The 18151-nt window shown below is 43.3% G+C and overlaps 1 protein-coding gene across 4 annotated transcripts; it reads left to right on the top strand.

Moving 5' to 3' along the window:
- The first annotated feature begins 305 nt into the window (after nt 1-305).
- LOC107100514 (ras-related protein Rab-3B-like) lies at nt 306-16771 on the top strand. 4 transcript variants are annotated; one of them, XM_015399027.1, is made up of 6 exons: nt 306-472; nt 1219-1277; nt 6458-6711; nt 11970-12088; nt 12172-12296; nt 13406-16771. In XM_015399027.1, the coding sequence occupies exons 3-6, from the start codon at nt 6487-6489 to the stop codon at nt 13588-13590; spliced, it is 654 nt and encodes a 217-aa protein (XP_015254513.1). In that variant the 5' UTR covers nt 306-472; nt 1219-1277; nt 6458-6486; the 3' UTR covers nt 13591-16771. The 4 variants fall into 4 exon arrangements, with proteins under 4 accessions (XP_015254513.1, XP_015254512.1, XP_015254515.1 ...); XM_015399026.1 differs by having other exon boundaries at nt 6487-6711; XM_015399029.1 differs by lacking the exon at nt 1219-1277.
- The last annotated feature ends 1380 nt before the right edge of the window (nt 16772-18151 follow it).

Here is an 18151-nt window from a genome sequence, read left to right on the forward strand (position 1 = left end):
GTTGCATACCTCCTGGATCTGCTCGGATCAATCAGAATCTGGACCTGTTTGATGTCCAGTTGCTCCTCAGGTAGTCTTCAGCTCCTCTGGTTCCGCTGCTTCAGCACCAGGCCGAACCTTTCATTAGATTCATGTAGGTTTCATCTGATCTACACGCGCGCGCGCGGGTGTGTTGGTGCGGGCGCGTGTTTGCAGATGGTCTCCAGGTTCGGAACGAGATATGAGTCACTGCGCGCGGCACGGAGCTGCTCTCTGATTGGCTGCCGGCTCTCTCCATTCAGCTGCTCCTCGCGCCGCGTCATCGCAACATGTCCGCGTGAAGCCGCGGAGAGAGACTCGGTTCGGCTGTAGTGGAGCTGCTGGTGCTGATCCTGTTCGGGGTTGTGTGTTCCGGTCCGGAGGAAGCGTTCTGGAATCTATTCTGCTGCGTCCATCAGGTGCAGGGAGCGCGCATCGGACCCGCCCAGCTGAGGTGAGACACCATGGCAGCAGAACTGGAACCGAACCTTGGGTTTAGGCTGATGTGAGTGTCTGTTGGTGTGCGCGCGCGTCAGTCCACATTCTGGATCAGAGATCAGAACCTCATAGACCTGCTTCTGATGGTGGAGGATTCTGCCTCCATCCTGGTTCTGTTGGTTCTTTTCTGATCCGCTGCAGGACAGAAGTTAAAGTGTTCTGTGGACAGAATGACCCAACAGAACATCTTCAGACTGTTGTTGTCCTTTCAACCTGTTTAAAATAGAGGGTACCAGCAGAACCTGTCAGAGTCACTTAGTGATGTCATGGTGTTGGAGAGAGAGAACCTTCTGCTCCCAAGGCTGGTTCCATTAAGACAGTACCACCAGAACAGGAGCAACATTCCTGAGAGGAACTGACCCATCAGAACCAGAATGTTCCTGCTGGTTCAGAGGGAACATCAGTCTGGGTGGGAACAGCTGATCTAGGTCGGGTCAGGGTTCACCCGGGACCTGGTTGGAGTTCTGTATGAGTGAGATTGGACCTGTCTTCCAGACAGACTGGGCGGTGGAACCAGGACGGCTGGGTCTTTCTGATCTAGTCAGAAACACCTTCACAGACTCCCTCATGCAGCGGATCTGATCCAACTGGAACACAACCAGAACCACAGTGGTTCAGCAGGAACAGGACTCTGTTTGGACCCTGACCGGATCTGGTTCTGAGGCTTAAATGATTTAACCTCAGCGCCTTCTTGTTTTTCAGCTCATCTTGTCTCACCTGGAGACTGCTGCCCTGTTCGTCTCCACAGCAACGGCCCTCAGGTGAGACCCACTGTGTGTGACGGAGCTGCCAGAACATCTTCAGTGTTATTCGTCAGAACCTGATGGTCAAAGCCCATATTAAGGGATGGATCGTCTCCATCTCCCTCAGCAGGTTTCCATGACAATGATGCACTGGTCTGCTGAGTCACATGACCAGAGTTTCATCCGAGGTTCACATGAGATTTTGATTCATTTATTCCAGCGTTTGCTCTGCTTTTGTTCAACTTCAATCTCATTTTTTACTTCGGTCCGTTTCTTATGTTGCTTGGTTCTAGTTTAATTTCTTCAGAGTGGCAGTTTTTTCTGCCCATCGACCTGGAAGGATCATAAAGTCGTCTCTTAGCGACCTGAGATCCATGATCCTGCAGATGGGTGAAATATTTCAGACAGCTGCCAGTTGTTAAAGGAGCAGACGTCTCAGCAAGTTCAGAGCAGGAAGCTAAAAAAAAATTACAGATAACCCAACCTTCTCCTTAGGCTCTACTAACTCTTCTCATTTAGCTGGTTAAAGGTCGTGACCCTGAACCAGTCTTGCTGATTGAAAGTGTGGATTGAGAAAGCCTTGTCTCTTAAAAAACACAATGACAGCAGGATTTCATGTTTGGAAGAAAGCAAACACCAGATCAGCATAAACACCTGATACTATCAGCTGCACAGAGGAGGAGGTATGATGGCACGGGCCTCCTGCCAATCACGAAGTAGCTTTGTATTCCAAAGTATTTTGGAGTCAAAAACGAGTCTAACTGTCATCATTATTTCATCATCGCAGAAGCAGAGTTTTTCCCGATTTTAAATAATCTGGTTTGATTTTGTGGCGTTGACCCAGTGGAGCAGCTGAGACTTCTGGACCTGACTCCATGATGTCACCCCTAGTTCCAAACAACAAGGCAGATTTTCAAACATCACAGCCAAACTGTTATTTTGGGGGGCCTTTAGGAGACATATGTTTTGGACCAGGGGGTTCAGTGCACTAGTGAAAAACAGTTATTTTAAAAAACAGCTTTAAAACAAATTGAAAAGCTTATAAACTCATATATTTTTCATGTGCCACATATTTTGGACCAGGCAGTGGTCTCAGCAGAGCCAACCAGACTTCCCTCAAAGCTCCTCCAGCTCCTCTGGGGGAAGCCTGAGGTGATGCTTGGTCAGCAGAGTGAATTAATGTCCTGGGCCGTCCCCTGAACATCAGTCTGGCTGGACGTGCTTGGAAAACCCAGATGCCACCTGGATGCTCGGAGCGAGGCGTGTAGCAACCATCCAAAACTGATGGAGTAGAAGCGCCTCTACTCTAAGCCTCTGCTGGATGGCCCCATCTCTAAGGTTCCACCCTGCAGATTACAGTTTTCAGCTGCTTCTGTCTGGGAGGTTGTTCTTTTGGTCATGACCCACATTTTATGACAGGTATATCGAGAGCTTCATGTTTTGTCTCAGTTTTCTCTTCTACCACCGGTAGCTGCAACGATCCATCTCTCGGTCACGCGTTCCATTCTCCCCTCCCTCCTGAACAACACCCTGAGATACTTAAACTGCAACAGCACATGCTACTGGCTAGATGGAGCCAACAGAAACACCTCCTCCACTAAAAGAAGAAATCTGATGGTCCTCAAACCATATCCCCTTCAGGATTTTGGTTATACCTAGAAATCTTGCCCATGGATGTTGTGGCGACTTCCATCCACCAATGGAGCCGCTGCTGGCTGACAAGTTTTTTTAACTGTGACACCTCTCCAATAAACAATCGTATGCCCAACTTGCGTTTTCTTTCTTAGAAATGACGTTCAACAGAAAAGTTTGCCAAAAGTTCTTCCCCAAACTGACTATCAAGTACACCCCTATCTCCTAAATAACAAGGGATCACACCCTCTAACCCAGGGGGTATATATTGTATGACATTTGGTTATATCTAACTAGTCATATAATCACTCTATTACATATGGAGTAATGTAACAAAAGTAATCTCACCCTGGGATTAAAGTATTTCTGATTCTGTTTATTACAGTGTGTTGAGTTCTTGTTAATGTACATTTACATACATTACAATTAGTGGAAAGAATTGCAGGGGGGAATATTAAAAAAAAAGTCAAATCAACCAAAACCTCCGTGGACCCCCTAGGAGTCGCAGACCCCCTGTTGAAGACCTCCGCCCTAAGCAATCACTCCAGGTGTGGGGAGATCTGAACACCTGTGCCACCAAAAATATTAACAAAATATAAAACATTTACTTTGGCTCTTACAGATTTTTGAACAGAACTGGTGATAGAAGGCAACCCTACAGAGTCTAACTTGAACCGGGAAAGAAGTCTGACTTAGCACCAGTGATCCAAACAAGAGAAAGAGAAACAGGATGACTGCATACTGCTGGAGCGCCACTGTCCCCAATACTGTTTTAAAATAGGAAAAGTGTCCTTTTGGCTGGTTCCGGTCAGTGGCCACCAAGATTCCTCCTCTATTTTCCCCCACCAGCTGCTTTATGGTCGTTTTGCCAAATCAGTCCTCTTTAAACAAGCAGCCAATCACAATAAAATGTTAATGGGTGAGTCCACATTAACATCTAACAGATGAAGCAGTAAAAGGACCAGAATGAAGAGTAAATACAACAATCAGCAAATCAAAAATACTGATGAGGATAAAAAAAAAGGTTCAAAGTGATGCTGTAGGAAAATGATGCAAAGTTTCATCATCATTATCACACATTTCTTCATACAGTCTAAACTCCATGATTGGTTTATTTCTCTCTATTAAAAGGAAAACATTTGATTCTTGCATTAACCAATCACAAGCCCAGAAACAAGGTCAACCACACCTCCTCACTAAGGTCAGGGCTTCTGTCTTCTCCATAGTGTCATTCTCAGCAGCCGAATCACTGAAGATTAAACTCCTAACAGGAAGGCTTTGGGAATAAGGACCCGGATGTTTCTGCAGAAATATCGATCTCAGTTGGCTGTTTTTCAGGCTGATCCGCTGGTTACACATGGTCAGGTGAAGGCGTGTCTTGTTTTCAGAGTTTCAGCTTGTCTGCTTGCTGTGTTCTTCATGGGGCTGATTTTACCTGCAGTTCTTGTTCAAAGTCTCAGCTACTGAGCTCTTATTTAGTTGACAGTCTTTCACTTGTTCTTGTTCTTCTCAACAGGCTGGATTTTCTCAGCTTGATAATTATTGTCCATTTTAGTAAAGGGGATCTTCAGGTTTCAAAACGGAAACAAATTATTTGAGGTTAAGGCGTTAAATTTTGCAATTATTTAGCCAAAACAATAAAATTTCTAAGGGTCTAATCTCCCAGACAATAGGCAATGGCCTTACTTTTACCAACATTCCTTTAGATGTAAAGGAATGTGACTATGATCCATTCCCTAATTGCCTGCTCTTCAGGTCCCAGTAACTCCATGTTGTTTGTGATCAGTGGTGTCCAAGCTACTTTTCCTGTTGAGCAGTTATCATCAGCCATTCACCATCCATTGACTTAGAAACACAACATTAATGTCAAACCACCTGTTCAGGTCTGACTTCCAGTCCATCTCAATGGTTTTATGGCATTTTTAGAAGGACAGGTACGGCTCCACCTCACCTGTCCTAACTCCTCCCATTGTTTACTCCAGCCTGCAATTCCTGACGGAAGTCAACAGATAAAGCAATCTTATGTGTTGATATTTATTACTGGTTAATGGTTGTTTGTTTGACTAAAGAAGTTCCCAATTGTTCCTGCTGAGCAGTTTCTATGCTGATATCATCATTTTTCTGTCTCTATAATCAGACCTGCCAGTCTCTCCTGGTGGTTAAACTGGAGTTACCTTCTCAATGACCATCTTATTACACATCAGATTCTAACAGCTTCCTGTTCCAGTTTGTTTTCTATGTTTTTTTTTTAATTACTTGAGTCAGACTCATCAGTCCTGGTGCTCTTGTTGCTGTGGCTTCAGCCATACCCTCAGAATTAATGCCGAGTTTGTGTGCAAGGAATTCACATCTTCTCACATCTGTACACAAATCAAGCCAAAGTATGTTAAACTCTTTGTTGGACAAGGAGCAGTGTCTACAAGTGCGTGAACACAGACAATTTTCTGTAGTAGTGGTATTGAAGGGCTTAATTGTTCTTGCAGAGTGACTAGCATGGCTGTGAGTTCAGCAGAGAGACAATCTGTCTTTGTGTCAATTTGTTTTCTCAATTAATGTCCTAAAGCAGGGGTATCAAACTGGTTCCAGAAAGGGCCGTGTGGCTGCAGGTTTTCTTTCCAACCAAGCAATAGAACACCAGACTCCATTCAACTCATCAAGTCATCATGTTCTGACTGGACTCACTTGATGAGAGGAATGGAGTCTGGTGTGCTATTGCTTGGTTGGAAAGAAAACCTGCAGCCACACGTCCCTCTCTGGAACCAGTTTGACACCTGTGACCTATAGTGTCCAGGATGTGTGGGATCTGCAGAGAAGTTATCTGCCCATTTCTGACCATAGACTTGTACAGGCCGTGGATGGATGAACAGACAGATGGACGGTTGGTTGACCGGTTGGTCCAGGTATCCTTTCCATAGACCTGTTTGTTGCAGTTTGTACCTGTCCAATTTCATAGATAATCCAAACCACACACAGATGGTGAAGCTTAAAACAAATTGAATGATATTGGTGTAAAATAGGACATCCAGCTTCTCTGGACGGTTGGACAATTGTTGGGTTGCTACAGGATGTCCAGTCTCCTTTGGGTCTTCTTCTGAACAGTGTCTAGGCATGAGGACCACATTAGGTCACTAGAAAGTTTCTAGGAACTGGAGGTGTTCCACAGCTATTACATGACTTGATCTTAATTGTTAACCTGTAAAACATAAAGTTCTACTCCTGGTGCAGGTAGAGACATCCTATGACAGGTAGGAACCAGGTAATCAGTGACTTGGCAGTGATGTAATGTTGTGTCTGGTTTACCTGGACTGATTCCTGTAAGTGGCCCCAGAGAACAGATTTATCTGAAGACTTCTCTGAGCAGTCGATCTCATCAGAATGTAATCCCATCAATGCTTACTGGTATACAGCAGTGCAATCCTCAGTCAAGGGTTTTAAGGTCAGGTAGAGCATCAGAAGGTGCTGCTGATCTCAGTTAAAATTCAAAGGGAACATTAGAGCAGACAAAGAGTGCAGGTCTGGATTGAATGTTCAAACTGAACTCAGATGTTTGCCCTCTGATTTGACAGATTTCTTCTGTCCTCTCACCAAACATCAGATGGCGAAGGCAGATCAGCGTTATGGCCAGAGGGATGGCTCCGACCAGAACTTCGACTACATGTTCAAGCTACTGATCATTGGGAACAGCAGCGTTGGGAAGACATCCTTCTTGTTCCGCTACGCAGACGACTCCTTTAGCAACTCCTTCGTCAGCACCGTCGGCATTGACTTCAAGGTGAAGACGGTTTACCGCAACGACAAAAGGATCAAGCTGCAGATCTGGGTAAGGAGAGGGGAAGGGGCTTCAGGGTAGATGAAAGACGACTTTACTGAGCTGAAGCTAAATTAAATAACAGAGTTAAGTTTGGGTCAGAGGTTACGTATTTTAAGCTTAAACTCCAGATTGATGAAGAGCCTAAAACGGTTAGTCAGAATACCTCAGAGCTTCAGTTGTCTTTAGAGCTGTAGATATAAAGATTAGCATAACCTCCCCATGAGACCACCATCAGCCTCCATCAGCTGTTACACTGCAAAAAATATCTAGAAATAAGTAAAAATGTCTTGAACTAAGTGTATTTACCCTTAATTTTAGTAGGTAAATAATTGATTTGCCAATGAAATTAGTATCTTTACTCTTAAAATAAGATAATTAGATAATATGAACTTGAAATAAGATAATGCAATTGTTTTTTCTTATTTTAAATGTAAATTGTCTTGTTCCATTGGCAAAGTGTCTCACTTTCGTCCTCAATTGGAGAAAAAATGCACTTACTTTAAGAAAAAATGACTTACTTAGATTTCCATTTTTTGCAGTGTAGAAGCCTCTTCTAGTCTGCTGTCATAGATTTAAGGGGAGTGGCGGCCGAGTGGTGTAGGGCATGGCGCTTGGATTCCAGAGGTTCTGAGTTCAAGCCCCACGCCCACGGACTGCCACTCTGGGTCCCTGAGCAAAGACCCTTAACCCCACACTGCTACCAGAGCGCTGCACAATGGCAGCCCATTGCTCCCCAAAGGCGATGAGTTAAATGCAGGGATTTAATTTCGTTGCTCTGTAATTGTGAAAGTGTAATGAAAATAAAGGCTAAAAAAAAAAAAAGATTAAACCTGTCACTGGTGTGGAGGACAAGACCATGTAGATCTAGAAGAAATAACCAAGTGAAAGAGACTGTTTAAGTTCAGCTCATCTCTGAGGGAAAAAATAAATCAGTTTGAGACATCAGGAAGGCTTACAGTTACGATAAACTGTAATGGCAGACAGGGCAGGTTTGGAAATACACATCCTTCACCATGAACCTTTACAAAGAACCAATTAGGAACTGACTCTGGGAACATTTTGGATAAACCTTCAGTAGGAACCTTTCTATAGGAAGCTTCATTACAAACGTTCAGTAAGAAGCTTCAGTGTAAACTTTTTTTGGGAGCATTCTACTTGAACCTTCGGGAGGAACCTTTAGCATGAATCTTTAGTAGGAACTTTCTCTTGGAGGCTTCACTAGGAACCTAAACCTTTTATAGAATCCTTTTGCATGAAACCTCTGCAGGTACCTTAAGTGGAACCTTTCTCTGGGAACACTTTACTGGGAACTTTCTCTTGGGGGCCTTAGTAGGAACCTTCAGAATGAACAGTCTCTAGAATCCTCTTGCATTAACCGTCTGCAGGGTACTCCAGCAGGAATGCTAAATAACAACAGACGGAGACATGATGTTCTGCTCTGACCGACGCTCTCGCTGCTGTGCTGCCACCCGCTCTTTCAGTGGGGATATTGTTGCCATGGTAACAGCTCTTCACGCTAACTCCCTCCCTGCTGCCTCACACAGTCACACGCCCCCACACACACAGATAAATACAAAACAGACACACAAACGGCATCCTCTTTGGGGGCAATTAAAGGGACATCTCAGGGTGAACGCCGGGATGGAGGAGCAGCAGGAACATTGGAATGGGTGTGTGTTTGTGTGTGGATGGGGGTTAATTTGCGGCAACTGATTTAAACAGCTCTTTGGGGAGTAAAAATAGACTAAAGCCTCAGATGTGTAGAACAGCTGCAGAAGAGCATCATGGGAGCTGTGGTTATTAGCATCAGGTAGCTGTACAGTGACCTGAGATGACATGAAGATATTTAACTGCTTGATTTTCAGTTCAACATAAAGCTTTGTTGGTTCATCTAACCTGTAGGTCGCCTACATTTCATCTCCCTCGCTTTGACATTTTTTAGTTCTCAGCATCAAATAGAGAAGTCAAGTGGAAATATTTTAGGTGGTGTCGCTCTCTTGAACTCCATTACCCAAAATGCATTGCTGAGGCCTACAAGTGACCTTTTATCTATTTGGCTGCTATAAATCAGGGTTTGTTTTAAGCTGAATGCGTTACAGCATTATAAGCAGCTTTCTTTTCTGGATCTTCAGACATTTCCTTGTTTCATACGATGTAGAACATGAACAAATAGAAACTGTAGTTAATTATGGAACATATGAGAGGAACTTGCAGCTGGAGCCCAGCCACTGTCACATCAGGTCTGCATCCTTTCAGGTTGAGTGAGCTGCATCCCTCAGTGGAAAGCAACTCAAACTGAGTCACAGCAGAGACGCTAATGGCTAAATTTAGCAGAACGTCTGATTTCAGAGTAGCTGCAGGGGAGAGCAGGATGAAGATAAAACTCACGCCGAGCCCAGCAGACCATTGGACTCATCTCCACCTTCATCCCATTTCTTCTTAGTTTTCCCGTTAACAATCAGCCCAAAGCAGATTATGATCCCCCAGTGATGCTCCAGACATAAAACATCTCTGGAGCTCTACAGCAGAGTCCACACTGTTCACAGAGACACCCAAACACACACACACACAAACACACACAGCAGCTGAAGTTATGCTCTAATGGTATGCTCTGACATTGGGGTTGTAACATAGGAAGAGCAGCCTCCATGGTTGCTAATCATCAGGATGGCCTCGGTTTCCTCACATCATCTTAAAGCAACTAAAACATCCCCAAACCTGAGGTTGCCTGTCCTGTTCATATAAGATTCTGGGTTTGCAGAGTGAGGTTTCATCCTCACTTTCTCTAGAGTGAGTGTCATTTATTCAAGGTTTCTGTACATCATTTGCAACCGATAGCAGAATGGAGCAGGAGATGCTAAAGGATGGAGCAGGAGATGGTAGGTTTGAACAGGATGGTTTGACAATTGCTGGATCCCTCCACCAGTGTCAGAGGTGATAGCAAAGGAAAAGTTCTTGAAATTGAAAGATCTTTCCACGTACATTCCAAACCTCCTTGCTTCTACCATGGACCCTGTTGTCACTGCTAGAGCTAAGGACCTGGACCTGTGTCCAGGTCCTGTGTCCAGTAAACAGACTACTGGACTTTTTTTCCCAAGTTTGAAGACGTTACACTTCCCATCCAGAAAGCTTTCTCAATTCAAAATGTCTGGAGTAGCGTTGAGTTCCAGGCTTATAGAGTGGCTCAAACAAAAGCCTTGTTATGGCTTAGGAAACATGCAAAGTGAACCGTAAAAAACAGGTCCACCCCTTAGTAATGGGAAGTTGTTGAGGTCGTTGTTGGCCTGTAAAACACGATACTAGCCCATGCATCTGTAAAGGGAAGTTGTTAGGGTTGTTGTTGGCTTGGCTAAACAGGATCCCTTGCATTGCGATGAGGATTAAGATGATAGTGGGAAGGAATCAACTCTGTAGCTGAGTGGAAAGGTTTTTGAGAGCTGAAACCTGAGTCCTCCCCCTCTGTTTAAGGTTGTTTTTTCTTTCTTAACATAAATGGCTTTCTTCACACCCCTTTCAAAACACCTGGCTTCTTTGTCCAAAATGTGAACATTCTGGTCCTAAATGAGTGTTCTTTGTCCTTAAGGTGTAGATGGACAGCAGAGTCTTGTACAGAGGAGGTAGCCTGTCTGTGTTGGGCCATGCGTCTGTGGATATGTTGTTCTGTTTTCTCCAATATAAAGATCAGAGCATTCCTCACCGCATTGAACTTCATACACCACTCTGCTCATCTTAGGTCTGGTGGGTTTGTCTTTAGGATGCACTAGTCTATGTCGAAGGATCTTTTTTGGTTTTAAAATGTACTGGGATTTTGTGTTTGGAGAAAATCCTCCTGAGTGTGTCAGAGACTCCAGCAACATATGGGATGCCCATGTTTTTGCGTTTAATCTTCTCCGCGTTATGATCTGCTGCATGTTTTTTGGATTTCTTTGCTGATTTGACAAACGCCTGTCATGATGTTACAAAGTTCAGACCCAAATGCAGAAAACCGAACAGAGAGACCAGGCAAAAGGTGAATTCTCCCTTTCTCAGTGAGAAGCTCAAACAATCTCTTGGGGAAAGTGGATCCAAACCTCCTGTTTGAACCCCAGCTCAGTTTGAAGCTCAGTTGATCCTTCCAGGGAGTGAAGGTCCGAGAAATCCAGTTTGCAGGATGACTTCCTGCCAAGAGGCGAAGACAAAAACAAAGTTAAACTCAGGTTGACAAAAAGCTCAGCTTGACTCAGCAAAAACTCAGCTTGGCTAGAGTACCCTAAACTGGCAAACACTCTGGCGTCGAAGTAGTGGCAGTCAGCAGCTTAAGAACACTCCGTTTAACGAGGAAACCATCAGCAGGTGTGTGAGGAGGCGGACCAGAACCAGGCGCCTCCTGGTGGATGAAGGGAGGCAAACACAGAAACACAAACACAAAAACAGGAGTCCTGAAAACGCCCAGTTTGGGTAACCTCAGGTTTGGAGAGCAGATAAACATGTTCAGCTCAATGTTGTAAGGTTTTGATGACAGAAAGTTTGTGTTCCAGTGGGTAGTGTGGGTCAAAAAGTAGATATTGGTCTGTGTGAGTAGGTTTCCTATACACTTAAATGTTTAGGTTTTCATCTCCTTTCATGCTCACTAAACAGTCCAGAAAAGGTAGCTTGTTGTCATTGGCATCCTCTCTGGTGAACTTGATGTGGTGGTCCACTGAGATGATGTGTGTTGTGAAAGCTTGCACTTCTTTTACCAGGATTATGACTAATGTGTCAGCTACATATCTAAACCAGTGGCTTGCTGGTCTTCCTATGAAGGTGCCCAAAACTCTCTTTTCCATGTAATGATTGGCTACAACTGGAGACACTGGAGTCACATGGTACAACCAAGCTTCTGTCTGTAAAAATGATCCTTGGTCTTGAAATAGGTTGTGGAAAGACAAAGGTCCAGTAGGCTGCAGATCTGGTCCAGAGTGAAATAAGTCCTGTTGTTTAGGTCACTTTCTTGTTGAAGACGTTTCCTGAATGTTTCCACTGCCTCTGATAGAGGTATGCATGTTATGAAGTGACATCAAAAGACACCAGGGTTTCTCCTGCAGCCATCTTTAGATGTTTGACTTTGTTTACAAAGTCCAAGGATTTTTCTATGTGATGTGGTCGCTAAAATATAATTGAGCTGTTAGCAATGTTGTATTTTACTGAGTTAATGCAAGGAATGAGAACCCTGGGTAGAGATGGAAGTTCTAACCATTGATAAAGTCAAGCTTATAGCACTGTTCTGAGCTCTGATTCTGTGCCTCCAGGATACTGCAGGGCAGGAGCGTTATCGTACCATCACAACAGCCTACTACCGTGGGGCCATGGGCTTTATCCTCATGTATGACATCACAAACGAAGAGTCATTCAATGCAGTCCAAGACTGGTATGTGATTGGCCCGATGCTGGTATGCATAATGATTCAGGTTGGGAGGCAACTGCTCCAGCTTGCTGTCACTCTGTCTGCAGGGCCACTCAGATCAAAACATATTCGTGGGACAATGCCCAGGTGATCATGGTGGGCAACAAGTGTGACATGGATGAGGAGAGAGTCGTACCGCCTGAGAAAGGAAAACACCTGGCCGACCAGCTGGGTAAGTTGCTGTGATATCAACTTAGAGTAAAAACAATCTAAATGACTGAAGAACATGTTTTTTTGTCTGAATAATAATCTATAGCATCAAAAATTTATTTTAGTTTATTTAAACCATTTGGTTTATTTATACAAATGGGTTGACCCTGTCTGATCATCCAGAGCTATTATCCTGCCACATTTTCTGGTCTATCCCAGAAGGATGACTCCTGACTCCCTCAGCAGCTTTCAGTCATTAATAGCTGCTGGTATTTTGTAGCAAATGATTCATCTAGTTTAGGTGTGCTAAAGAAGGAATGCGGCTAATGGTAGCTCTGGAACACACAATCAAAGTGGTCCAAGGCAGGAATCCGCAACCTCGGTCATTGTGGCCCGCTGTCCTGCAGGTTTTAGAGGTTTCCCTGCTTTAGCACAGCTGGTTATAATAATTGCAGTAGACCAAAACCCTGTTAATCAGCTTTCAATTAAAATCAGCTGTGCTGGAGCAAGGAAACCTCTAAAACCTGCAGGACAGCGGGCCTCGAGGACCGAGGTTGGGGATGCCTGGTCTAAGGTGAAAGCCTTTAAGTGCACCATGTGGCACTTTGAAGGAACTACATGTAGTACAGCTTCATTCTCCGTCATCTGTGGGGTTTTCTCTGTCACAAAATGAAGCTTTTTCTAGTTGATGAGGTGATTCTTGTCCAGTGGCTCCTTGGCACAACTAGGGGAGAGCCCTCCTCTATTGTCCATCACAAATACAGATACAGGCTTTTTTCAATGGATGATGGAATAAAACACATATTTCTAAACACCAGATGAGTCACAAAGGAAGTCAGACACTGGACAAGCAAAGCAGATCTGTTGAGTTTTCAAAATAAAAGCTGTGCTCTCTGGATGTCCGAATGGATCCAGTGTGGATGGCACTTTTTATGATGGATGATGGATCTGACTCAAAACATAGTCATTTTGAACAAGCGACAAGACTCTATCAGAATCCTTCCAATAAACTTTTGTAGAAAAAAAAAGGATTTTATTACAAAAACACTACAGATCAACTGTGGTTTTGTTAACTTGTTTTTCTCTTTGTGGAGTAGCATTCCTGGTGTGAACTGTTGTTATCCCCTGCAGGATTTGAGTACTACGAGGCAAGCGCCAAGGAGAATATCAATGTACGGCAGGTGTTTGAGCGCCTGGTAGACATCATCTGTGTAAAGATGTCTGAGCGTGTGGACGTGGAGGTGCCTGCAGCTCCTGGCTCAAAGACCACCAGACTGACCGACAAGCCTGCCCAGTTACCTCAGAAATGCTGCTGATCATCAGTCGAACCACTCCTTCCCTCCTCCTTTTCCCACCCCAGTCTGTAGGTAAAACGAAGAAAATCAGATATTTCAACTGTTAAGACATCCCTTCACCCCCGCTCTGCTTCAGTCCATATTTGTGAGCCATCAGTGAATCCTCCTGCAGAAATCCATGAAACACCTCCATCTATGTGATGTCCGTGTATCTGAGGCCGGCTGACTGCTGGCGTCTCCTCCCCAAAGTTAACTTGTCATGTTTCAGCAGGCTCTCCACAGAGTATGAGAAGGGACAGAACTACATCTGGTTTTTGGTTTCCTATTGTGGCCCTTACTCTGTTTAGGGGACATTTGTGCGACTTAAACCTAAAGCGCCACCTGCTGACCATACAGTTGACCAACACTTGGCGGGGTTTCTATGCTGTTGTCGTGAAAAAGTCCAAGGTTTGTGTCAGTGCCTCCAGGATGATCCTGCTGAACTGGTGCCAGTAAGACGTCCCAACCTCTAACACCCTGCTGTTATTTAAGCCATGGTTGCATGATGATGTGAGACTGACATTAGAAATGGTCTAACGCTTAATAACTCAACAACTCTTACTTAACTCTGTACTTTCAATGCACAGTAAAAGCAACATCACAAAGCAGGTAGAACCTTGACAGGTGTTAAACAGATATAAAAGGAAACATAGTCGTGGTTAGAGTCCCAGGAAGTCAAGGAGGTGGCTACTGCTCCTTCTGATGGCTGGACTTATGGTCTGAACTCTGGAAAGCTCATCAGATGGGAAGCAGACTAGTAAAAAACAGCATCTTGTGTTTTACATTTCAATGTCTTCTTTCAGATCATCACCATTCCCATTAGGTTGACATGAAATGATTGGTGGATTTAAATGCACCACGTTAGAATGTCGCTTTTATTAAGGTAGGATCAAAGAAAAGCACAGCTCCGCCTCTCACTGTTAAACATCAACTTAGCTTTAAGAACAGTCACTGCCAAACTATGACTCAGCTTTAACACAATTCTCCTGCAGAACGACTCGCTGTTTTCATCGATTTCTAGCTAAGCTATCAATCACAGTTAACAATGTTGAATTAGTCGATTTATTTCGGTTTACTTATAATTAATAAATTATGATTAAACTGGAATGTTGTTAATCTGAGACTCAAGGTTAACACTGGGACTCAACATGCAAGACTAGCAAAAGTTAAGGAGCTTATTCTCATATACTCAAGGTTTGAGGTTTTAATCTGTATATTGGACTGTAATTAGATGTTAGCTTTGTTAAACTATGAGACAGTGTTAATACAGCTAAACTATGAGTCAGAAATAACACTATTAAACTATGACTCATTTTTAGTACCGTTAAACTTTGAGTGAATATGAACACACTGAAACAATGACTCAATGCTAACTCTGTTCAAATATGACCCAATTTTAACAGTGTTAAACTACGAGTCAGAGTTAACACTGCAAAACTAAGAAATAGTTTAACAATGTTAAGGTGTTAAACTCTGTTAACTCTGATAAAGTCTGACTCAACGTTAGCACTGTCTATGTAAAGGGCTGGTTGTACTCCCAGTGGCAGTTTTTAGCAGTGAGCTTGACGCAGACATTTTTGATTTATGCTCAATATTGAAGAGTGGTTTGCGCTATATTATATTCCACACCACTAGATACAGATGGCGGTGAGGAAGTGGGGCAAGTTTGTCCAACAACGGAAGGACATGACGGTGAAAAAGAGCGGGAATCCAGGTGGAAAAAGGGTCCCAAAGTTCTTGTGCACCTCGCTCTTCTAGCTGGTCCAACTTCACGAGTCGTTTCCACAACTGCGTTCATACAAACAAACCAAGCCAGCAAGCAGATGTAGATTTGACCAATCAGAGGCCTCCTGTCTGCAGCACTTTCTGCGGTCTACTACAACTTGGGAGAGATGCAGCAGAGTGTCTGCAGAGGGGGCGCGGACGTCTTTGCTTTCGCTGCGACATCTACGCAGACAGCCTAGTTTTGAAGTATAAATCAGGCTTAAGAGTCAACATTAATGCTGTAAACTATGCCTCAATTTTAATATTGTTAAACTGAGTCAAATTTGACACTGTTAAACTAATAATAATAATTGAACTTTATTGATCTAACATTGGAGAAATTTATCTCTGCAATTTGAATAAGCAGTAAGCTGCATTCGTGGGGTGCAATGAGGTGTTGGGGGTCTTGCCCAGAGAGCCAGAGTGGCAGTCTGTAAGAGTTGGTTTTGAACTCACAACCTCAGGATTTCAAGACCTATGCCCTAACCACTAGGCCGCCCCCCCTCCAACATTAATCCAGACCAAACAAATGTATCATCAACAGTCCTTTAGTGTTCGTCCTGATGTGAACCTTATTAATCAAGTCAACATTGTCATCTGCTTATTATTGACCCATCATTAAAAAACTTCTGTTGAGCACTAATGTGTTAACCTGAGTCACTGAATGGTTTAACACTGTTAAACTGCTTTACCTTTACCAGACATTAACAAGAATAAACTGCTGATCAATAAGGACCGGTTTCAATAAAGACCTGTGAAATACTGACTGTTAAAGTTAGTCACCTGGCCAAAAATAGCTTGAAACAAACATGAGTCACTTGCAGAACAGTGACTAAGCAGTAAAGTAATTTCTCCAATTAAAGTTTCACTTTAGGCATCGGTCGCTGGATGAATAATGACTCATCATTAACCGAGTCATCTGCTGAAAATGGACTAATCAATACCAGAGTCACCTGCTGAACAATGACTTATTGATTAACTCAAGATAGATATTAAATGTTGACTTGTTAAAGGAGAAAGATACAAGTTTAACTTCTCCTGGCCAGTACGTGGTGCAATTGTGCTGACCCGCTCTTGTTCCAACCTTCAAATTTACTGTTTCAAGATTGCTGCCAGTTTTTTTTTTTAAGAATTAGCAAACGTTTACCTTATGGCGCTGTCACATCTTGACGATTAAGCCAGTGTATGCTGAAGTCCCAGAATCTCCTAAAATGCTGGTATACACTGAACTTTTTATTTTTTTCATTGTGGGTGTATACATAGAGTATTCAAAATGAGTCCAGAACTTATGTCCAACGATAGCCTAACTTACGCATAACGCACGGCAACGTAATGCCCATGAAATGTCACAAACCAGTGTCCTGAGGGGGACAGCAATGCACCCAGGCCTGGCCTGCATGCCAGGCACAACAAGAAGATTTCTCTAAACTTCGCAGTCGCGATATTACCCTAGCAGCTTTTTACTGCCCGCTAAAAAAATAAAAAGTAAAATGATATAAAAAGAAGGGAGGATCCCTCACACTCACCTTCTCTCTCACCCTATGATGGGGATGATACAGGTTGGATAAGCTAGACACCACGACTTCTGAGTAATTTACAATTAACGTATATCAACGATCACATAACCTCCCTTTAACTTATGGCCCACATATGAGCATACGCCGGCATATGTCGTACTTGCCGTATGTCGACGTTTGCCAGCGTGCTTCAGTATGCTCATAACTTATACAAAATAGACCCATAACTTATCAACATACGCCAGCGTTGTTGCCAACTTGTTTGTACGTCAGCCAATGCTGGCTAAAGGGCAGATTAGACTTCTGCACATCAAATGTCGCTTGGGTCTGGTCGCGAACCAGTTTTGCTGGTATGCCTCTGCACCGTCAGTCTGGAATTTCTAGGGAAACACAGCAGTTTCCTGCCAGAGCGCTAGGGGGAGCCTATTCGAAGACCAGTCACAGCTGCTTTTTCTCTGCGCACTTCCGCTTGAGGTCTGCGCGGGTTTGCAACTGTCCAATGCGTAGTCAGGATTTTTTTGAGGTGCGTGACAACAGTTGTAGAACATCTGCACAGAGGGCGTGGTCGCGCACAGAGACAGATTTTACGGTTGCAGAGGCTATGCATCAGAAGCATAAATTGGCCTTAAATTGTCAAGGTGTAACTATGCCATTACCAGTAGGGAAACCAGGTACCTCCAGGTGGCTTTTAGCTATTTTTGCTACCTGAACTTGTGACCAACGCACGAAAGATTAACAAATTTTCACTATTTTATTAATTTTATTGTGCCTAAATCTGAGAAATGCAACACAGAGAAGAAGCCAATTTTTATCACAATCTCAAAGCTCCTAGGATCTGGCAATGCCTTTGCTGCATCTTACTTGACTTTAATCTGCTATTCCTATATGGAGAATCATTTTCTTTCAACTTTGGCATCATAACCAGGAATCAATATTAATATATTTTGGACCCGTCAAAATGTATAAAACAAATATGTATATACTAAATATTTTATTTTTTTGTAAAATTAATTATTTCATTCCACACCACTCTAGACATTCAGTGGATCTATTATTTTTGTAAAATTAATTGTTTTGATGAAAAAGTTGTAGCCATGACCTTTAACACAAATTTCCTGCCAAACCTAAACTCGGCAATAAGAGGTTCACCTTCCTCACCATCAGTTTTCTGATGACCATCCGGACTCTTTATGTGAAAAGACTTTAAATCACATTAAAATTCTGACCAACTAAGAGTTATTCAGGGTAGATTATTACCGTTT

This window comes from Cyprinodon variegatus, unplaced genomic scaffold (genome assembly GCF_000732505.1).
Source record: "Cyprinodon variegatus isolate N-32 unplaced genomic scaffold, C_variegatus-1.0 Scaffold980, whole genome shotgun sequence".
NCBI lineage: Eukaryota > Metazoa > Chordata > Actinopteri > Cyprinodontiformes > Cyprinodontidae > Cyprinodon > Cyprinodon variegatus.